Source organism: Arvicanthis niloticus, chromosome 6 (assembly GCF_011762505.2).
Source record: "Arvicanthis niloticus isolate mArvNil1 chromosome 6, mArvNil1.pat.X, whole genome shotgun sequence".
In the NCBI taxonomy this organism is placed as follows: domain Eukaryota; kingdom Metazoa; phylum Chordata; class Mammalia; order Rodentia; family Muridae; genus Arvicanthis; species Arvicanthis niloticus.
Window position 1 is genome coordinate 88,582,277 of NC_047663.1, and position 24,149 is coordinate 88,606,425.

The 24,149-nt window shown below is 37.7% G+C and overlaps 1 protein-coding gene across 4 annotated transcripts in view; it reads left to right on the forward strand.

Annotated features, from left to right (window-relative positions):
* Cpeb4 (cytoplasmic polyadenylation element binding protein 4) overlaps nt 1–24,149 on the forward strand; it is a 63,593-nt gene that overhangs the window by 29,898 nt on the left and 9,546 nt on the right. Inside the window, exons 3-7 of one of the 4 annotated variants that reach the window (XM_034504898.2) lie at nt 8,936–8,986; nt 17,252–17,275; nt 18,691–18,864; nt 22,752–22,841; nt 23,480–23,598. In XM_034504898.2, coding sequence (XP_034360789.1) covers nt 8,936–8,986; nt 17,252–17,275; nt 18,691–18,864; nt 22,752–22,841; nt 23,480–23,598 — 458 coding nt within the window. The remainder of the gene's footprint in view (nt 1–8,935; nt 8,987–17,251; nt 17,276–18,690; nt 18,865–22,751; nt 22,842–23,479; nt 23,599–24,149) is intronic. The other 3 variants (XM_034504899.2, XM_034504900.2, XM_034504901.2) reach the window with 3 other exon arrangements.

A 24,149-nucleotide genomic window follows, 5' to 3' on the forward strand; every position in this document is an offset into this window, starting at 1 on the left:
TGCTGTGATAACTTCCCAGCCATAACATTATTTTGTTGCTACTTCATAACTGTAATTTCGCTACTGTTATAAATCCTAATGTGAATATCTGCTATTCAGAATATCTGATGTGTAACCTCTAAAGGGGTCAGGACTCACAGGTTGAGAACCACTGGTCTAGAGCTGGTCTAGAGCCAAAATCCTCCCATAACTAATTGATTTAATCCTGACAAGTTTCAGATTATATTCTTTCTGCAAGCTCCGCAATACTAAACACTGTCAAATCTTCTAATATAATGTATAGATGGCTGATGGTAATTTAAAGATTGTTAAGTTCCACCCTTTCATTTATAAAGTGAGGAAAATAAGGTCTAGAGAAAAGCCATTGGCACAAGGCCTCATTACTGGTAATCAGAGAGCCAGGTCTGAACACAGTGCCAAATGTGTTTCTTATTATTTCTTAATATTTCAAGAAGTTTATTATAGGCTAACACAGGAGTTCTCAATCTGTGGGTCGCAACCATCAGAAAACACAAAATTCTAATGGTCTTGGAAACTAAAGTACTGCTCAGTAGCAAAATTACAGTCATGAAGTAGCAATGAAAATTTATGGTTGGTGGTCACCACATGAAGAACTAACTGTATTAAAGGGTCACAGCATTAGGAAGGTTGAGAACCACTGTTCTAGAAGGAAGTGTTAGTTTGGGCGTTTGCTTCCAGAGAGAGTCTATGATGACAGCAGGAGCACCTAAGAGCTCATGTCTCAAACAAGCAGGAGGTAGAAAGTACATTAGGAATGGCACAAGGCTATAAAACCCTGAAGCCCAGTCCCACTGGCACTCCTCTTCTGACAAGGCCATACCTTCTCAGCCTCCCTAAACAGCTCTACCAACTGGAGACCAAAATTCAAAAGTCTGAGCCTGCAGTGAACATTTTCATGTAAACCACCACACTTTGCACATGCATGCTTGTTTTCCAGAAGTATGTGGATGCTGGTGTAATGCAGTTAAAATGTGTTTAAAGGTGGTGATGAGTTCTTTTTGATTCTTGCTAAGTTTTTAGTTGTTTTGTTTTTGTGTTCTGGGTGAGGTAGAGCTTGGGTCTTTGTAATATAGTGAAGTCACTATGAAATATTTCCTTGTAATAGGTCTTAATATTTATTAAAGATTGTGAGGTAGTTCTAGAGACTTCTCTAATTGTTCTACTTTCTGTTAGGATGTTCCCTAGAACCCAAAAGAACATAGTGCTATAAAGGAAGAAACATAGAGGACGAGGAAAGGAGAATGGAAATGTATAAGTTCACTTACCTTATAGTGTCATCTCAAGCAAATAGCATTTTGGAGCTTCATTTCTGTATTTGAAGCAATATTTGTCATTTGAGACAGTTCTAGAAGAATGGGGACAGCCCTGATAATGATGAGATATAGCCATGTGGCTTGGAGGTCCCCTACATTTGGCTCCTGCCTCTTCTAGGTCCCAAAGATTGCACATGTTCATATTGTGTGAGATCCCTTCCACTATGTGTCACTGTGGACAGCAGTGTTGATGTACATGCCCAAGTGGGAGAGTACTACTGGCACTGTCTTTTTTTTAATTTTCTGCTCTTTGGAGAATTAATTATCTCTAACCTAGACCTTACAGAAACGTTTTCTCTGAATTTTGTGATCTCTAGTTTATAGTTGAAAACAGGTAAAGCCCAAAAAGGTAAAACAACTTTTCAAAGCTAAAGTTACTCAGTTTCCCAGTAAGGGAGAGAGGGTCACTGAAAGAAAGGAGCATAGCTTTGTGCCTCATAGTCGGTGGCTCAAGCATTTGTAGTGTAGACTGAGAGAAGGTTGTGAACATAAAATGTAAGTGTCGCTTTGTGTGCTTTCATGGAGTAGGCATTAATATTTTTTAGTTTCAGTTAGGAATTCAATTTAAAATATGTATTATCATGATTCATGATAATCTTCTATAGAAAGTGTGGACCTCACACTGTATGAGTCCCTGTTACAGAATGGAGCCTGGTGTTCTAGCCAGATTCTGATGCCTCAGGCTGCCCTGGGGCTCATGTGTCCTGTTCCCTAGGTGACTCAGACCCGCTGCTTTCCCTTCCCTTGCTTGTTGGTCTGTCTGTTTGTTTGTTTGTTTTTACTTTTCTTCCCATTAGATTACACCTTCCCCTCCTTTTTAACGAGCTATGGCTGCTTTAATTGGACAAAAAACATGCCTGTTTTTTTTTTTAACTTAAACTTTAGTCATTAATCACTGGTATCATAACATCCTCTTAAGGCAAGTTACCCTGTTGCTGTGTCCTCTCGCTGCTGCATCCAGAGTCAAGAAGGCTTCTGGCGAGGATAAAAATAGCCTTCCTGCTTGCTGGTTTGTTGTTAGCTTTCCTGGCAGTCGGAAATCTTTTGAATTCCTTAATTAGGTCAGCTCCTTGGTAGCTTCTCTGCAGACATTCCCTTCTGCCTGGAACTCTTAGTTGCTTTTAGACCTTGCAACTTTACAGCTGCCTTGAATTACAGTCGGGTAGTCTTTCATTCTGTAAAAATGTATTACATTGGTTTTTACAATCTTGTTTTCCACTGTCCTATTACAATTTAAAATTGGAATTTGAGGTTTGGGTACAAAAAGGTGCCCCTTGTTTATATTACTACTTGTCACTGAAGGTGAGTTTTGATGTTTCCCTTCCCTGAAATCCTGCTACTGTGCTAGTTATAATAAAAGGTGGTGCTTGAGTTTTGTCTTCTCTTTTTTCTCAGAAAAGATGTATATCCCTGTTTACAACCAAAGATACTAGTAAACTCCTAATTCCCTGAAGCCAAAAGTTCCCTGGATTATTATTGCCTTCTCTAAAATTCCAGTTTAGTAATTATTAGACAGAAGAAACTGCCTGGTGTCCTTTCTCGTGAAGGTGGAAAATCATTGCTTATCCTTGGCCATTGTTGGAGACAGGGAAGGAATTGCTGTTAGTTGCTGAACTACTACTACACAGTAGGGGTAGTGGGGTTTTATCACTATGCAGAGGTTATTTTAGGACTCTCTCACAATGCCTATAAATGGAAATACGGACCTTTGTGTTCCTAATATTCAACAATATGAAGTAAATTACAGACTGTGATTTTATCCTTTTTCCTGTATCTTCTAAGGCAGAGACATCACCACCTTGTGTCCCCCCCCCCCCATTCATCCAGCAGCTGATTACTGAGTACTTTTCTGTGCTTGGGTTCTGTAATCCAAGACTATAAGTCTGTTTTCAAAAAGTTTGCTGCCATAGAGGAAGAGATAGCTTCAGAAGAAGTGTGACAGTTTTGATTGATAGCTTGACACAACCAGAATCACCTGTGAAGGGAGGACCAATGAGCAATTAGTTTGGCCTGTGTGTGATTGTTACTTGAGTTAACGGAAGTAGGAAGACCTATATCCTGAATGAGATCCTGCATTTTAATGGGCTGGGCCCTGGTCTGAGTGAACGGGAGAGAATTAACTGAGCACTAGGAAGCATGCATGCTTTCATTCTCTGGCTGCCTTTGACTATGGATGTACTTAAAGTTCTTGCTGCCTTGATTTCTCCACAATGATGGGTTGTAATCTAGAATTGTGAGCAAAATAACACCTTTCTTCCCTAAGTTCCTGTCAGTAATATTTTATCACAGCAACAGGAAATGAAGCTAAGACAATCAGTAACCTTGTATGAGAAGTGCTGCCACACAGAGTAAACCAGAGTGTGGGTGCAATGAAATTGGGAAGACTTCCATAGGAAATAAGGCCAATAGGGACCTGCCTATAGCAGCGGGGCAAGGGATGGTAGAGGAATGGAGGTAGAGCTTGAGTGGTAAGCCATTTCAGCTCAGAGAGAGGAGGGCATTCCACAGAGGAAGTAACCAGATATAGAGGTGAGGAGTTAGCAGATCTGGACGCCTGGTGGGTTTTGTAAGGGTAGGGAAATGGCTCTGTGGACAGATAAGAAAGAGCACAAGTGTAAGGATTTCTCCTGGCTCTCACACTAATGGCCACATCCATCTCATAGGACTATGAGGCTTTTGTTTAGCTTTAACTCTGTTTAAATGAGTCTTTAGAAAGAGCAAGAATCTGTAGCTGGCATCAGTGCCAGTTCTTCCTTTGTGATTTTACATAGAAATGCTATAAACATTTGGTTACAGGACAGGTAGATCACGAGACCAAGAAAGGGTTATGGACTTTGATTATTAAGCAGTCTTCTTATCATAAGGTACAGAGCATATCGAGTACATTGCATTAGGTCACACTGACATTGGTTCAGCATTTGTGTAAATACAAAGTTGGTATCATAACCAGTGAATTTATACTGGGCCTTTAGCCTTTGCTATATGTTGACCAAGTATCCATAGCACCATCTTGCTACAAGTACCAGGCAGTGTTGATTAAAAACAAAAGTGTATAAAGGCCATCTGTTAACTTTAATCAGAATTTGTGACAGTATAGCTTTGATTTAAATGTGAACTGAATAAAATTATCACTCTCAGAGTTTTTCTTAAACAACTACTACAATGTATCTTCATATACAAACATATATGCGTATGTGTATATGTATGGAAGTATGGAAATTTTAGTGTGGGTCACTGAAAACGCCTCCTTTTCTTTTGGAGTATCTAGGTTAGTCTAGCTTGAGCCAATTAAAAAAATAACTTAGAAATGAAATTCTGTTTGCTGCTTAGGATTATATAGGTCTACATTGGCTATGTTCTAGACAGCAAAGCTGTTATTTCTTATATAAGTTGACTTTTACCATGTCACAAATTGACTATGAAGAACAGAAGATCATAGCATGATATCCAGGGGTACTGTAGAACATCTTGATAGTTTTCATTGTTTGTGTTTGAAGTATATGCTTTTATTATTATCACTTCCTGATGAATCATCTGCAACAATAATGTCTGCATTTCTCCTTGGAAAATAAATTTTAATTATGAAAGTAACCTGGATATTTATTACTAATAAAATAGAGCATTACCTTTTATCTCCTTGATGAACTTGCTTAGTCCTAAAGGAATGTATTAGTACATACTGTTATACTCTTCTTACTAACTCTTAAGTCCATCCATTTGCTAAACAGTGGTTCTTTCCAACTAACCGATGCTCAGCATGGAACTGTCAAGTTGGTACACAGACCTTCTCTAGCTGTAGAATTTGGTAATGCTGTTCCCCAGAGTCACACTGTATCAGTTGCCTATATTTGGCTAGGTTGAATAGTGTCTACAAATATAGCCTCTGGTCTTTGTATGAGATGTGCTAGGCTTTGGCTCCAAATGCCATCGCTGTCTCCAGAGACACATTGCATTTCTGGCGATAGTGTCCTTTAAGAGGGGGAGTGCTGATCAGGTGGTGGTTTTTTATGTCTGCGACACAATAGCAAAAGCCTTCAGGGATTGGATTTTAGCCATCAAATACGTTCATTTGCTTAAAATCCTAATGTCATCCTTTCTCCTTCAGAAACTAAAATTTAAATGTACAAAAACATATTTACAGATAGATGAGTTATCAAAAAATCAACGCAGCAAGACCACAGGTACTGGATTATATTTATGCTCACCTGTCTCAATTATTTTTTATTTTATCCTTTACTCATTATGAAATACTTAATGTTTTAAGTTCAGTAGAATGAACTCATTGTTTTCTGGTGCCCAAACAGGAAATGTAGGGCTGTGTTTTAGTTTTAGTTTTAGTTTTTTTAAATGTTTTAGTTTGAAAGATCATTTATTATATAAAGGAGATAAGAGAAATTTATCCACTAGCTGAAATGGTTACGTAAGACTGGCTATTGCTGTGGCTAGAATTTAGAGAGCTAATTTAAAAAGAGGTTTCCATTTTGGGAAACGTGTCTTGAAGAAGAAGATGGCCCTGAAAATGTCTGAAAAAGCTCCTCAAAAAGCTTGTATCCTTAACAAAAACCAGCAGAGATGTTTCTAACAGGTTAACTAATAACTGTCATACTTAGAAGTATTCAAAATATCCTTTAGTAGTTCCATACAAACAGTGTAATATTATTTGATACTAAAAGAAATGAGCTGTCAAGCTCTAGAAAAGACATAGAAGAACCATAAATCCCCAGTAAATGAAAGAGCCATTTTGATAAGGCTTGGTTCTCTGATTTCAGCCAAATGATTTCCTAGTAAAGGGAAAGCTATGAAATTAGCAAAAAGATCCGAGATTTGGGTGATAAGACAGAATGAATGGACGAACTGAGAAACCTTAGGATAGTAAAGCTACCGTGAGTCTGCGTCAGTAGGTGTGTATGGATGCGTGTTGTTACACACTTCTCTGAACGGTAAGAGTAAAAGTAATATGAACCATGATTCTTTGGTGTTAATGAAATGCTTATTTAGATTCATCACTTAAAACAATCGTACCACTCTGGAGCTAACTTTTGCTGTGAATTTTAAAAAAGATCTTCAGGGAAGAATTGTTGACTGTTTGAGGAGGAGATCACATGTATATTATATGGGCCTCTGAGGGTCACAGCTGGTGCTTGCAGTAACCTTATCAGAAGGCAAGTTAAAGCCATTAAAGGCTCACAGTTAGTGTTCCAGCTGGGATGATGCTGACAGTGGCTCCCTGTGTCATGCTGTATCTTGGATGCAGGGTAGAAAGCTAAGGGGCAGACCAGCTGTGAAATATCACTGACCTAAAAGTAGGTACACACCTGAGCTGAGCCAAATTTTTGTATCTGTAAAGTCAAAATATTTCTCAGTTCTTCAAAAATACCCACAGCAGTGGCACACGCCTTTAATCCCAGCACTTGGGAGGCAGAGGCAGGTGGATTTCTGAGTTTGAGGCCAGCCTCGTTTACAGAGTGAGTTCCAGGACAGCCAGGGCTACACAGAGAAACCCTGTCTTGAAAAACAAAACAAACAGACAAACAAACAAAATACCCAGAAGATGTGTTTCTGGTAAGATTGAACTTTGTTCAGTCGGGCCAGCCAGTGTGGTAATCTGTCACTTGGATTCCCTTGTTGTCTGTAGCCTTTCTTAGCCCAAAGACAAGGCTCATGTGGAACAGCCCCAGCTTCAACTCCAGTGCCAGCACCAAAGGAATGACAGCACGTCCTCAGAAATTCAGATAGCTCTTCTCAGCCCTTAACTGTAATCAATATAAATGCTTTTATTTACATATTATCTTCTTAGTTCATCTTTTAAAACATGTTTGATGGTGAAAGAAAGCTGTTTTAATAGCTCCTGTGAACTCATTTGCTTAGAGGATTACATAGTAACAAAATCTAGACATGTTTCATTAAAGGAGATCAGGTGAGGCTGCTCCGAAGGTTTAGTGGTTCATGTCATGCTCCTGTTTCACCCATCTCAGGTCCGTTTTTTTGTTTGTTTGTTTTTTTAAAGTATGCTGTGACATGAGTAGAATCCGGGCTGTAGTTAAATCAGCTCCAGTGGCATTTACCAGAGTTAAGTACTTGAATTGCACATATCAACAGTAAAGAAGCAAAATATATTTAGGCAGAAGTTGAAGTATCAAAATCAGGTTTCACTTTTTCCCTAGTTCCATTTCTCTATTCACTCCCTAAATAGCAATAAGCTGAAATCTTAATGAGAGCAGTTAATTTTATCTTAGAAAGTCCGTTTATTTGATTTTTAAATTGGTTGCAAAGTTTAAATCAGTTGTGGTGTGATCATGTTGGAGCCAAGGTTTGGGATACAGGTTAGTTACAGATTCTGGCAGCAAAGAACATGCTTTTTTCCTGACATGGGGCATTCTTGTGAGTTCCTTTCAAAGACAAGAGTCTCACATTGAAACTTCCTTCTTAAGAGTTGTTTGTACGTTGTGTTGGAGTGATGGGACCACATTAGCTCTGGTTCCCAGAGTGCTCTCTGAACTGAGTGGAGTCTTGCTGGCATTTAGAGAAGGCCTGTGCCAGCCTGAAGGCTTGGCAGAATCTCTGCCTCTTCTCTGCTTTTCCACAGCCATAAGCCTCACTGCTCTGAGGTCAGAGCTCTGTGCTCTCTCCTAAAGGAACCTTTGTACTTCAGAGTCAGTTAGATACTGGCAGCTACTCCTGACCATAGTAGAGAATTAGCGGCCAGGTTTTTCAGCCCTTGCTGAACCTGCTGAGGCTCTCCACCATTTTCTTTCCTTTTTCTTATTTTGAAGATTGGTAAAAATGGGTACATGGAGTATGGAGACTTTAAAATGTTGCCACAACGATGTTTACTTTATAACTTAGTGTGTACGTAGATGTATTCAATGAGGATCTGTGGTCTAGATAGCTCACTCTACATGCAGAAGAGCTTCAAAGAACAGAAATACAATTTCTTAAAGGCAGAGAAATTACATTGCCTTCCCTTGCCAGTTTGGGAGATAGTTCATCCAGCACTTTGAATACTTTCACAAGTTATTTTTGGGGAATAGCTTAAATGGTGATTTTAGCTTCAAAATTTAGGAACCATTTCAAACTCAGAAGCTGAGGGACCAGGGCAGTTATTGAGTGCTCACTTTGCATGGCCCAAAACTCAAATTCTTTACCTGTGAAAGTCTTTTTCCTAAGGAAAAAGAAAATATTGTAGTTAATTGCATCCTTTAAAAAGGGTAACAACCAACACAAATAACTGAAAAATATTGCATACTTACAGGGCATAAAATTTCAAGATTGTTTTAATAGATTGATGTTGGAACACAGTGGTATAGAGGAACATATTTTGGGTGGTGATTTGAAAATGACAACGACCTTAATAGTTAGGTAGTTCATATGTTATAAGTAGTTAAATATGAGAGACACTTTATCACCTTCAGACTTCAGTGCATCAGTGTTTGACACATCCTCTCATTAGCCATGTTCCTTAGAACAACAAACTCATGTCCCATAATGCAGATTTGTAAATATTTTGCATATTAGAAGCCACCAACTCTGCTCTGTTATTGAATAAGTTTAAACTATCTATGAAAAAAAATTAGTAACAAACGGCCTTCTTTTACCTTCAGGTCGTCTAAACTATTCATACCCAGGATCCGATAGTTCTCTGCTTATTAATGGTAAGTGATAATTGATTTGCCCTAGTGAAGTACACAAACCTAAAGTTAGTATTAGGTTAAGAAAATATAGTATTTATGCTTCAACAAGTGCAAAGGTGGCACTCATTTGCTCTGCAGTGACACTTATTGATTGCTGTTAATCACCTATTTTAACAGTAACTTTTGTCCATAAAAATTGTGATAGAAACTTTTCTCTAAAAATGCTGTGAGTCACTTGATTCTCCATTCTGAAATTAATGAAGAGTGGGTGTGAACCCCATAATGACAGACCACCATCATCAAATACTAGTTAGCTTCAGTAGAGCAAATGAAAAGAGATGGTAACCAGAAACTTAGAACCTGAAAGAGGCAGCCCTTTCATAAAGAAACACAGTGCTTTATGCTCCAAAGAGAAGGCCATTCATTATTTACCATCAAGGAGAGCACGAAGAGAGATGTATTAGCCTTTATAGTTCCTTCCATAGTCTCCTTCCCTGACCTAAACACCAGTAATGTGCCCACAAATCTTGCTTTTATGTGTGCATACCAGAAGAATGTTAAAGGTCACAGGGAAGGCAAAGGCAACTACTCACAGAATTAAAGAACTTTAAAATGCATAGATATTTTTGGTATCACAGTTTAGAATAAGTAGAATACAGAAAAAATTTTTATTTGCTAATGTATGTGTTTTTAAGATTTATTATGTGTATTTGTGTGTATGAGTATATGTCCCATGTGTGTGGGTTCCTGTGGAGGTCAGAAAGGGCATTGGATTCCTTGGAGCTGAAGCTACAGGCTGTTGTGAGCTGCTGGGAACTGAACTCAGGTCCTCTGAAAGATCAGGAATCACCCTTAACCACTGAGCCATATTTCCAGTTCCTGAGAGGTTTTTTCCCCCCCAAATTTCTGTTACTTTCAAATCTCTGTTCATATCTCTGTCCAAGAATTATTTTTGCTGTATTTTCATCATTCATCAAGCAAACAGAAACAGCAAAAAACTACCTTGTCTGTTTCACATGCTAAGCGAGGGATTGAAAATGATTATTATAATTAGGTCTCCTTTTGGTTACTACTTGAAAATAGTGACCTATGTAGACTACAGGTTTCTTAGCCACGCCCAAAAAGTCAACAAGAGCCCAAATGAATGAGAGGTGCTAGGCCCAGTAGCCCTTCTGGAAGCTGTATAGTACATTAAAACCTCACTTTTTGGTCAAAGTTGAGTCTCCTTTCGCTCAGTGCCAGAAATTTATCATCGTCATCGTCATCTTCAATAAAATAATGCCACTATACTATTCTAGCAGAAACCATCATAATATGCTCATGATATAACACAGTAGCACAACAGTATCTAAGCTAAAACCTACCAACCTACCACTTAATGATGATGGCATAAGGGGACATCCCATCCACAGAGCAATGCTACCTTTTCCTGTAAACTAGATCCATGCTCAGGTCCATGTACTGGAAATTATGGTGAGCTGAGATTTGGGATATGGCTGAGTGATCCCAGGCAAAATGGTTGACTTTTATTTGTGTTAATTACCTCATGAAGTTGTTTAGTTGGATCAGTTGCCTTTGGAACTCATCTTTGTGAAGTGTGGAAAACTCCCTAGTAGCTTTTCCTTAAAGATCAACACATTTACATTTTTAAATTCTTTTGTTATACCTTTCTTTTTCACATTAATATTTATCTTTTATGAATAGTTAATTTTCAGTGACTCTTATTTGGTAGAAGGGAAAAGGAAAAATAATAAAGATGGCTTCCCCCCCCTAAGTATTTATGTTTTGAAATTGTGTTGGTTCATAGACAATAGAGGGAGGCCAGATACTTCATTTTCATTGTTTCTTATATAGAATTTTTATTTATTATAAAAGTATACTGACTGGGGTTAATATTAATATCATCTCAAACTGAAAGATATAAAGATGAAGAAAACTAAAAAGTTATTTAAGAAGAAGAAGGAAGAAGGAAGAAGGAAGAAGGAAGAAGGAAGAAGAAGAAGAAGAAGAAGAAGAAGAAGAAGAAGAAGAAGAAGAAGAAGAAGAAGAAGAAGAAGAAGAAACAACAACAACAACAACAACAACAACAACAACTCTGGCTCCTTAAGCCAGACCCAAGTGTGCGAGGTCATGATTACCATGGTCTCAGGTATAGTGTGTAGCTTCAGAGGGCCCAACAAACTAGGTTTTGTCAGATGTGACCTAGAGTTAGTTTTTAGTAGGAAACCAGTAGGACCAGATGCTGATTTCTTCATTTGTAGTGAAGAATGAAACTTGTGGTTAGACCAGATAGCGGAACTGTAAGACTTCTTCATTCTCCAGGATTAAACTCAAATATGCTAGAAGACTGTTTAAGCGAGAGCAAGAGAGATGGCTTAGTGGTTAAGAATGCATACTGTCACTGCAGAGGACCCAGGGCTCAAAACTACTTGTTACTCCAACTCCAGGGAGATCCAATACCTCTGGCATCCTCAGGCACCTGTACTCATGTGCATAAACTAATACACATAATTAAAATATAAAGTAAACTAGTTTTAAAAGATTACTTACATCAGAGGCTTTTAGAAAAGGACAGTGAGACCTCATCACATTGACTTAGGTGTAGGTGTTGGCTATTTCTTCAGCCATTTTTATGAAACAATCTTGTGAATGGACCACTTCTATAATAAACCGATCTTACCACACTGATGCATTAGTAGCTTTGTTCTTAGGTCAGATTTTAGATGTATTTATCTTTGAAATCTAACATATGGGAATAAATGTGCTTAATGTAGACAAACTCAGAATTATGGAAACCTCCCATCTCGCAGGTAAAGATTAAATAAATATAGCTAAATCACTTATCATCATACCAAACACATAGGAAGTCAAACTAAAATCATTCATTTTTTTAAAGCTAAGGATATGAACAGTAAAATTTTACAAAAGGGAGCAACAACAACAAGGGATTTAAGATGAGTCTGTAAAATCTGCCTGAGGTAAAAACACTTTTTTTTTTTTTTTGTAATTGAGATAAAAAACTCAAACCACTACTTTTAAATGTACCTCCCTCAACTTTTCACTGTCTTTTAAAATGGATACTAAAAGCCTGATATCATGTCATCTTGTCACCAAAACTGGCCATCATAGTTTATTCTGACTTTTTCGGAAGTGATTCTGTCTATGAAACGCCGTGTTTCTACATCTTCCAGAGCTTTATCTCATGAGTGTCAACAGTCAGAGCCTTTTTCTCTTTCATTGGGACTAGAAATAAAAGCTACTCACCTCCTCTTGCACATTTCCATGCAAATACTCTAATTTTGACTGATTTTTATTATGTAACTTGTTTTTAAATTTTCAAGCAAGGAAATGGGTTTAAATCCTATCTAAATAAAAAGAGTGGGGCAGAATCCTTTCCAGTTTGGGGTAGTTTAGATTTGGTAACACTGGAAGTTGTGTGCACAATGATAAAAGGCTCACTCATCCGTAGATCCCATGACTTCTTGTTTTGCTTTGCTTTAAATCCATTTTCATACTATCCAGTAACCGTCATGGACTAGAGACTTCAAAGATGAGCGTTGTTATTCAACCAATAATAATTAAACCTAGGTAATACTGTTACAGACTGTTATTACACACCTTGCTTCTGTGTTAATTATAGAAGGTTCGTTTTTATTTTTTTTCTGGAGGGAATTCTTGGGTATAAATGTGTGAAAAAGCCCAAGCTTTCTAGCTACCTTTTGAGTGCCATGTTAGTGTATTAGTCTGCTGAGGGTCAGTAATAAGCACACAGACTATGGGACTTAAATAACAGTTATTCCCCATACTTGTGGAGGCCAAAAGTGACTTTGTGTGGGTTTTCGAGGCTAGAAGTCTGAGATGAAGGAATGCTCAGAGCTATTTCTCTGAGACACATTCTTGGTATACACATGGCTTCTCATTACATGGTCTACCTTTTTATACATCTGCATCCTGTTTTCTTCTTAGAAGGCAGAGGTCATGTAAGATGAGGTCACCAAATGCCCTCACTTAACTTTACCTCTTTAAAAAACATGTCTCCAAAAGCCATCATATTTTGAAGTCCTTAAAGGTAAGACTTCATCATAGAAATGTGGGTGTGGGAAAATTTCAACCCATAATGAATGTCTTTTACTAGTAAATTTTATGTAATAAGCACATACATTTTATGGTTCAAAAACTTAAGCTTGAAACTCAGTTTTTCAGTTAAGTAAAAGTGCTAAATGTGAGGCAGACTTACCTCTGAGCTTTTCTGTGGGACTTAGCTAAGCACTAAATTAAATGTGGACTGAAAGATTAATTGTATTATCTCTGTGTTGAAGATTAATTTTATCAAAGGAAACCAGTCACTACCACTGCTAAAACAGAGAAGTCTGTACTTTTGTTCTGTCATTTTTTCCTTTAATTTTTATTTTCAATTCTGTATTCTCCACTATTTTAGCACTTAGAATTAACTGTTTGATAGATGAACTTTGGGCACAAGAAAATCCAGAACAATAAAAGAATGGTAGGGTTTGGACTTATTTGTGTAGTTGTTTTCCTCTGATGTTGTCTGTTCATTTAGAAGCATCAGGTCTTTGCTTGTTCCAGAGAAGGAGTGTTGAGACCAATCTTTTAAAGGCTACCAAAGTCATGTCTCTTAATGATAGATTCTTAGAATGAAGCAGGAAGATTATTTACCTTGAGTGTGGGCAGAAATCTATCAGAAAAAGGAGGCTGTAAAGATGTATAGTTTTGAATGCTACTGTACCAACAAACTAATGTGACATAGGAAATTTTAATTATCAGTTATGTGTGTAAATTAATTTTGACAGTGATTTTATTGAATTAGAGGCTAATTGTAAAATCACTTAAAAGTATTATTTTTGCATCTTTGTTGGACTGGATGTAGACATAGTTGCAAAATAACTATAAGCTTCAGGTCTTTGAATTTTATCTGTGTGTGTGTGTGCTGGTACATGTAAACAGTAATATTTGCACATGTCATAAAGGGTCACATAATAAATGCTTTATTTTCATAAATATATTCTAGCATGGATACTTTCAAGTGAGGAAAAAGGGGTGCATATTAAAAAACAAATAGTAACTCACCTTCATACTGAAAGGCATGCAGAGAGAGAAAGAAACCAATTATTCTGTACTTTCTTTGCAATTCTATCCCAAAGACTAATGGGATACTTTACTAGAGGGAATTTGACTGAATTCTTATATGAAAGCCATTTGTAAGCAGTCCTGTAGAGGTGCTTTAGAGATGAAGCACTAATCAATAAAAGTTATAGACATTTATGACCACAATTTTTCAAGCATGCTTTACTATTCTTGACTCTTGTTAATTCTGAACATTAAATCAGTAACAACTCTATAATCCCAAATCCCAATAAAAATAAAGTAGAGACACACAAATAGTATTCATTTTTACTCTTAATGAAGACTGGGAAGGCATTTACTTAGCAAAACTAGCATGTGTCTTTAAAAAAAAAAAAAATCATACTGGCCAGCCCCTTAGTAATTTTGGGAAAAGAAAATTCTTAGCAGAGTGTACTTCAGCTGACTTAACTAGAACTTTTCAAAAACATGTTGGTCATTGTGAATGTTCCCCTTTGTCATTTCCTCAGTGTTTGCAAAGCATCAAATGATATGTTAGACTTTGTATCATGAGATTAGACATCTGTGTGACATTTTCCCCAGGAAAGTCTGTGTTACAAGTATGTCATCACAATGCGTGTTCCAAACATAACTTGGAGTCAATGAAGGAGAAGCATTAGAATATTTGTGTCTATAAAGATGCAACATTTAGCACTCAGTTACCACATGGATCTGGTTTTATAGACATGTTCATCAAAATGCAATTTGTTTACTTTTCCATATATGTCACATGTCAAAATTCACATGCACACACATCCAAAATATAAGTCAAAATAAAAAAGTACATTCTCATTTTTGAGTTCCAAACATCATTATTTTTCAGTACTAGTTTACATCAATTTTTTTGTTTTTTTTTTCAAGTTTTTATAGTTGTAAATATTGTACCCCTACATCCTATTTTCCCTTAATATGAGAAAAGGTGTCTGGTTAGTTTTCAAACATTAATTCCAGAATTTAACCCTAAATGCCTGTATATTAACCACTTAATTTTGTGGTATATAAATAAAGAATTCACACTTGAAGATTTGTGTGGATACTTTATTTTAATTATTTATCTGTAGCTCTTATTATTCTTGAAGGTTTTGGTTTTCATTAATTTTTTTAAATGGGAGCCATGCGAGTTTTCATGTTGTCTGAGTAGCTTTTAAAAGCCATTCTTTTAAATCAATATCTGTTTTCCCAGGAATTGAAGTAACACCAATCTACTTTTAAAGATAGAACTCAGATTCCCAAGTCATTCTTTTCTCGAACTGCTTTGTCTTTGAAGTGGTTATCTAAGTAGAATGTTCTCAGGCAGACTCCCACTTTTGTGATGTCACTTGTTAACCTCTGTCTGGTAAGTCGGAAAGTAGCTCATTACCAGCTAGCCTTGAAGTTGCTGAAATGAGTACCTGTCAGACTTTCCTGGAGGGAAGTCTTAGCACTGTTGTAGGCCATTCATCCCAGCAGTTCAGTGGACTCCAGAGCTATGTAGTAATGGTAGAAAGGTATTTTTATATGAAAACTAATTTTATTTTGCAAAAATACTTACCTGGTAGTTCTGAGTTAAACTGATTTGTATTGAATCTAAAGGACTAAAAGTGAAAGTCCTGACAGTTTTTAGAGTGACATGTAACTGAAGAGCCTGTCTCAGTGTTCTTTTTAAACCCAGTCCCCAACCCAGTCCCCAGCCAAATGTCACTCATGTTCCATACTCCTGAATATAGCAGCGCTTGCCTGTGGCGTGGCAATCCTGATGCTCCTCCAGGTTTCTTTTAAGATCCCACCTAGGTTCCTTCCCTGCTCCCCACCTTGACTTCAAGGCATTCTTCCTCTTCTGTCCCTGTTGCACATGCTACATAGCCAGTAGAATTGTGTTCATAGAGACATCCAAGGCTAATGGCTGTGTTATAAATTGTGTTTTCTCTTACACATACACACCTGTAGTAAAGTTTAGTTATAGATGAGGTGTGTAAGAGATTAACAACAATAATGAAAGATAATTTAAATGCACTGTAATAGAGATTATATAAATAGAGTCTTCCTCAGAATATCTCTGAAGTGACTGACAGGCAGGTATCAGAATATCTCTGAAGTGACTGACAGGCAGGTAGCACAGAGCAGAAACACACTGGACAGGGATGACTCAGTCCACCTTGCATAATGCTACTCAGAACTTACCAATTATATTTCTGTATTTTTTTTCCATTTGATATTTTCAAATTGAGATGTACCATTGGCAACTGCAACCATGGAAAATGAAAGTGGGTAAAGAGAGGTCTGGAGCCATAGGCATGGCTCATTGGCATCACAAACTCTGTGTGACCCTATGGCATAAATGGTCACTAGTTCCTTGAGGTCAAAACCTCAGGTTGTTTTAGCCACTGTGCTTAGCAAGACCACAGGGTTAGGAATTATTGAACCATGCCAAGGCCCTAGAACAGGATAAGCCTTCAGTGCCAGTTCATTTCAGGGAGAGAGCATTTCCTCAGATGTTCTTGATCTAAAGTTGATGCTCTTTCTTGTAGATTCAATTAATTACCTTTTCTCTTCCTTTGAACTGCAACTGACTTGATGACAGAATGCCAAACCTTCAGTTTTGAACATTTGGGACTGGGTAGGAGGGTTTCTTTTTGTTGGTTGTGGGTCATTTGTTTATTTGCCTAAGGCCAATGTATAAATTGCCTAAAATTTTCATTAGTTATGATTTTCTTCTATTTGGAATGAACATAAAATACTATAAATATATATTCTGTAATGGTGAAAAGTCATAAATTCAATATTGATATGATTACTAAATTGTTAACATGGAAATCTGAGAGAAGATATAATGAACATAGTGGCACTTGGTATGGACATGTCACACACAGCCTTAGCTTCCTAATGTCTTCGCTCTTGGATGCTGACTACAGCCAAAGACTTTCTTTAAAACAAATGAGGTTTAGTAAAGATTTATAGTGTCTTTGAAGTTCTTTTTAAAAATGCATGAAACTGACCACCACCGTCTAGTTCCTTGGTTTTTGATACATAGACCAGGAAATGTAAAGAGTATGGCCATCTTTCCATTTCAAAGCTCATAGATGAAATCTCAGTGGATTCTTTGACAATGTTTGAAAGGTTGTTTTTTGTTTGTTTGTTTTGTTTTTCTTCTCATTTGACATGCAGCAAGGACTTATGGGCGAAGGAGAGGTAACATCAATGTTTCTCACTTTTGAATGTGTCAGTTCTATATGGAGAGAATTGGGTTTACCCAGTTTATAATCTCTGTGGGGAAGGAGTGATGGGAAGTGGCTGGGTTTGACCTATATGGATCTCTGTGTTGTAGTTGGAGCTGTAGACATTCTACTTGTCTAAAAATTATCTCATTAATTGGAGAGTCATTTATACTTAAGTAACTTACATGAGCTTGTTTTACTAAGTAAACATGATATATGTATTTAGTTTAAAATATGATGAGCTGAATCAATGAGTAATTCTACAAATGCTTTAAAAAACGGGATTTTAGAGACTCGTTTCTTAGATGTTCCTAGCTAAACTTAATTTTCTTCTCTGTAATACTTTTGCTATTTTATAAGACCATTATGTCACTTAGACTTAAAATGTGATTTTAAAAAAGACTATTCAGAAAGTAATCTCATTATGAATCATAATTTACTAATAGCATAAAGGATAAATTTGTGGCAGAAGCACTGTTGTTGTCTATGCTTGGGAATGGGACTTACAAGTGTGGCAACCAAAGGGCTTGTGATCATTCCAATAAAGGAAGGGACTTCTAGAGTACCATTAACGGTTCCTCAGAGAACACCTAGAAGTAAATAACAGCCTGAGCAGGGCTGAAGGTTGAAAGATGCGCTATCTGCACCTCTGTGCTTTGCTTATAATATAGACATTTCTATTTTCCTATCAGGTAAGTATGGGGAGACTTATACACATTGGTGTTTCTAGTCTTTCTACTTTATGTATTCCAGATGATTGGAATTTCAGTTTTTAGAATAGCTTTTCAAAACAGATGACATCCTTGGTAAGCTGATAATCACTCAGCTCTAGCATACCTTCAGATCTTAAACACTGTAAGACTAGAAGCTGAATTGGGTACCAACATTAAGTGGGCTTTGATTATATCCTATTAGTTAAGGTAAACTAAAATGAGTGCTCATTTAAATTGACTTGCTCACTTTAAGTACATTCTTAGGAAAGTGTGCAGAGACTACATAGTTTGGTCCATTAAAGCAGTTTATGTGACAAGCATTTTATAGCTAAATTTAATATTCCATGTCCTTGTGTAAGTTGCCATGGGGCACTTGCCAAGGCAGTGCAGTCTGCTGCCAGCTGGTTTCAAAAGAGTACTCTCTTCTAACTGGGCTTCCATTTCACATTCTGAAGCTTCTGTATCCCTGTGGGATACTTGAGTAGCCCTCTGTTTAACCATATATAGTCTCTCTGATGCAGTAGACCTTAAAGTGATAACAATTGAAGAGCATAAGTGATCCTGTAGTGAACAAATAAAAGCAGTAGTTCTATCAACTCATGTTGTCTTTACTGTGTGTAATAGTTAGTAGCAAGGAGCCTTTTCTATTAGCTTTCTGCTCTGCTTTCTGTTCCAGGTCAGTCTTCATTGTTTCCGATGGAAGATGGATTCCTGGATGATGGCCGTGGAGATCAACCTCTTCATAGTGGTCTGGGTTCACCTCACTGCTTCACTCACCAGAATGGGGAGAGAGTGGAACGATATTCTCGCAAGGTGTTTGTGGGTGGATTGCCTCCTGACATTGATGAAGGTATGTTCAGGACGGACTGTTTGGAGCCACATGCCACTCTGTGGCCCATGGGGAAGTTATATCTAGGGTTTGCTGTTGTTACGGTCCCTGTTTTACCTGGCTCTGACTCTTTAGTCTCATTCACCTTGTTCTCTTGTCCTGTATCCTATGGTAATAAGCCATAATGCCGTCTTACATTAAGAAGATTAGTTGTCAGAGGAGGAGGAGCAGGACTGTGAATATGAGCTGAGGGCCAAATACAATGGAAAGGAGGAAAGACCCCAGAGAAGATTTTCCAAGGATTCAATTGTAGACAACATGGGCTTAACTGCCATATTTTGTTTTCTCCAGTTTTATTGTTGGTTTTTTTTTTTTTTTAAGTTTCTTTTCTACCTTTCATTGTTTCAAATTTTTAAATTTTAGATTAAGCGTGAACATTTTAAAAATCTGTAGTTATACTACAACAAAGAGACTCGTCAAAGTGATATATATATATGCTTATTTATTTATATTATATATAAATGAATATATATATTCATTCATTCAGCAAACATGTTTCTAAAAAACAGCAGCACTGTTCTTCAGCTTATTTATAGAAATAAGTAAGATAGAGGAGCCCTGTTTGTAGAATCTACATTCTAATGGGAGAAGGTGTATCAAAAGTATGCAAACATAAGAGAAGGTATCAGAGAACAGTGCTGGAGAGCAAACAGTTGATGGTGTCTAACATGCAAGGAGTCTTCTTAAATTGGATGGCTAAAGAAACTCACTTTAAGAAAGCAGTACTTGAGCTGAGACTTGAGTCAGTAGCCAGCTATACAAGGACTTGGATTAGTTATTCAGTAATATTGAGTTTGTCTCTGGGTTTCAGCAACTGTAATAAAAGTCACAGAGGCAGACCATCCAGCAATTATACAGCCTTGGGTACTTTGTTTCTTTGATCTTGGTTTCCTGAATGGAAATGGAAATAGACCAATTCATGTTCTAGAACATAGAATCAATTTCTGTAAAAGTCTGTCAGATCTAAAAATATTTAGTCATTTGTCACTTAGACTGAGATCAAGTTTATCAGACTTCTAGAAGGTTGACGGTTATAACAAACACACTTGTTAGATATCTTGATAAAATTGCTGTAATTCAATTCCATTCACTTCCATTCTCCATACCACCCTCAGAATGCAGAGCTTGAAAAAATCTAGTCTACACAATTGTGCAGAACAAAATTACATAATGTTATGGGATGTAGAATGAGAAGCAGATCATTTGAAGTTGAGTAAGCTTTGTACCTGAAATGAAAGCAGAACTAGTACGTGGGCAGTCCAAGCAAGTGAGGTAACCAGTGTGCTGTGTGCTATGACAGCGCTCCTAAAGCAGCAGAGTTCAAATGCTGCTCATAGTCTTGGAAACATGAAGAACACCTGACAGGGGGCCAGGAGCCCTCAATGCTGGTTCCTCTTCTCTGGCAAGAGAGCCTTGCTTGTTGCATTTGGATTTAATCCTCTTAAACTGGAGCTGAGAGGGTCCCAGCTTCTCATCACACAAGCAGAGGCTCTCCCTCTCCTAATGAGGGATATGGTTACTTCTCTTCTCACCATCTAACTCATCTCTCTCACAAAAAGTGACTAAGGACCCATACAACTCCCAAGTTAGCCAGCAGAAATTTCCTGCAAGCCAGTCTCATTTGAGCTGAATTGTAGTGCAGAAACAGGTAGAGCAGAGTAGACTGCACTGTTTCATAGCTGGAGGGAGATTAAAACAAGGGAAGGAAGGAATGAGGCTAGGAAAACCATGAGATATTGGAGTTGCATTGGAAATATCAAAATATGTTTGCTTGCTTTTATAATACATAGGTATAAAATAGTTATAAATACATTTGTTTGCATGTATATTCATTTATTTCCAACCTTGTCTACTGAAGACTTGGAAATAATGAATACCCTCTAGTTATGAGCATATGGAATTCCTTTTTGTTATTAAAAGGAACCAAAGCTATATTTTTAAAAAAGCATTCTATAGGTTGGCATGATTCTATAGGTGAGGCAAGAAAACAAGATATGGAATATCTTCCTGAGCCACAAAGTATGGAAGAGCAAATGACACGGAAAGGTCAGAAGGTTCTGAGAGCTCCCAGTGGCCCACTCAGGAAAGGAGAGAGGAGACAGAGGGAAGATAGTTGGGTGAGTAGATGATAGGTAGGTAGGTAGGTAGATAGATAGATAGATAGATAGATAGATAGATAGATAGATAGATAATGAAAATAATTAAACAGGGAATTGGAATATTTTAACCTGCTGTGTAAAGTGTACAAATATAATAAACAACTAAAAGAAAAAGAGAGGTCTTCCATGCTGTGCAATACAGATGAGCAAGTGTAGGCGGAACAGTGGCAACAGATCATCAGTCTTTGGCAGCCATCCCCGTGGTTACCAATCTATTGGTGGGCACCTTCTAAGAGATGGCAGCAGGAGCTGGTAGGTAACACAGTATTCCTTGCAAAGTTCAAGTCAGATACAGAGAGGAAAATGCTTTCTTGGTAGAGAAACCAGGCAGAAGCCAGTGACCAGAATCATTGTGTCTAGTTAATGAGGAAGTGACACAGCATCGTTTGTGTTTGGGATACATAGCATGAAAGTGGTCGTTAGGAAGCAGAATACAGATCCAAATGAAGGCACTGCTAGGTGAAAACACCATAGACAACAGGAACTTTTCATAGTTCTGGGGGTTGGGAAGTTCAAGGTCAAAGCATTAGGCAGCTCCTTGCCTGATCAAGTTTTTGATAATAGACCTTGACAGAAGTGATGAAGGAGCTCCTTGGGGCCCCTTATATTAATAAATGTGCTAAACTGATACTCTTATGGGGCTTCTACCTCCATAACCCAGTCAACTACCCAAGGCTCTTCTAAGCCCTCTCACATTGGGAATCTGATTTTAACATAAGATTTATAAGATTAAGTGTAATCTATGGTAGCCTATTATAGAACAGTGGTTCTGTACCTTCCTAGTACTGTGATCCCTTAATACAGTTCCTCAGGTTATAGTAACCCCCAATCATAAAATTTTTTTATTGCTGCTTCATAACTGTAATTTTGTTACTGTTATGTAATATAAATATCTGATATGTAGATGGTCTTAGGTGACTCCTGTGAAAGGATTGTTTGACCCTGAAAGGGGCTGAGGCCCACGGGTTGAGAACCACTGCTGTAGAGAATGAGTTTGGAGAGCTAAGAAGGGCTAGCACTTCAGGGAAGTGACAGTACAACATGTGCTGTGGAGTCTTGGAGGTGGAGTCTCAGCACTGCAGAATAATTGAATCAGTATTGGTTACTTGAATGTGGAAGCTACATATAGAGTTATAAAAGAAAGCAGCCTTGCTCTGAACTGATAGCAATGGTAGTATTTGGGAATTATAAAGCATAATATCAGTAAAAGATTGTAGATGGATGAATTTATTCATATATGTATCTAACTAGAGGAAGAAAGAGGAAAAAGATGACGATGTTGAAGGCAGATGTGCCAAGTCCTGAGTGATGAGTACATGCAGGAGCTCTTTGTACTGCTGTTGGAGATGGAGGGAGCACGGGTCATGGCAGGACATAGACAGCCAATTGTGTTCTGGTTTTACCTGTTGCTCTCTTTTTTGTGCCGGATAAGTATAAAATAAAATGTGATTGACGGTGAAAACGTGACGCTCCAAGTGAAGCTGTCCAGCCCTAGCATGCGTGTCCTGAGTGCCAGGCATCCACTGAGAGAGACGCTCAGTAGACTTTGGGACTAGGCACATACTTCTTTGAGTGACCACATTATTCTAGCTGCAGGATATTTTTATTTGTGACTTCATTAGAGTAAAGTGATTTTATATTACAAAAAACATCTAAAACTAATACTACTTTTCGTTGTTTTTCCATTAGACGAGATTACAGCTAGTTTCCGTCGCTTTGGCCCTTTGATTGTGGATTGGCCTCATAAAGCAGAGAGCAAATCTTATTTTCCACCAAAAGGTAATTCTTGAGATTCTAATATTGAAGTACATTTTATTCTCAGATTGTCTAATTTTGAGCATTTTCATAAATGTTTAGTTTTACTTTAAAAGTTTCTGTTGTTAAATTTATATTTTTCTAAGTATGTTTTTAATTTTTCTACCTTTTAATTCAATTTTAATAACACATTACAAGATGATTCCAGATTCTACCAAGTAGAGCTGGTGAGAAAGATCAGTACTTGTGCCATACCTGACAACCAGAGTTCTGTCCTCCTGGACCCATGTGGTGAACAGGATAGCCAGCTCCTGAAGGTTAACCCTTGACCTTCATGTATCACACACACACACACACACACACACACACACACACACACACACACACACGGAGAGGGAGGGAGGGAGGGAGGGAGGGAGGGAGAGAGGAGGAATGTGTGTGTTTCTGTGACCTCTTAAGATTCTACTAAAAATTCTGTTCTACTAAAGATTCTACTCAAATGAGGTATTGATGTGTTCAGACTTTTAGTAGGAATGTTGTTTTAATTTTTTATATTTTCTATTCTTTTTCCCTTTCTTAATTTTAGTCTCAGCTTTTTATCCTAAGTGTATGACAAAGACAGGAAAGCATTTAGGTCTTCTATTCTGTTTCTTCCTTCCCAGGCTATGCATTCCTGCTGTTTCAAGATGAGAGTTCTGTCCAGGCTCTAATTGATGCATGTATTGAGGAAGATGGAAAACTCTACCTGTGTGTATCAAGTCCAACCATCAAGGATAAACCAGTGAGTATCGGTTAGCATAAAATCGCCCTTTGTTTATGCCTCCACTCACTTGCTTTGTTTGAAAACTTCTTAAGATTTCTACTTAAATCTGTATGTTTGAAAATTGAATATAACAGGTTTTATAATGTATTCTTTGGTAATTTCACAAATGAATACAATGGGTACCAACCCCCCCCCCCAGCTTTTAGAAAGTATCTTCCACTACATCTTTCTCCCACCTATATCATCTCTTCCTCTTTCTCCCCATCTTCCTCCTCCTCCTTCTGGTAACTTCCTGAGTCTAAGTAGTGCTGTGTGCATGGTGTAGAGCCATCCTCTAGAGCATGGTCAACCAACAGTGGGCCATACTACTGAAAAAACTGATTGTCCCTCCCTAGTAGCCAACACCTGCCAAAAGCATCCAGGATGGGGCCCTGTGAGCATCTCTCTCCCCATGTTGGAGCAGTGGCTGGCTTGATCTTGTGCAGGCAACCACAGCTGCTGTGAGTTGGTAAAGACACTATTTTCCAGCATCCTCCTCAACCTCAGCTCTCACAGTCTTTCCACCCCCT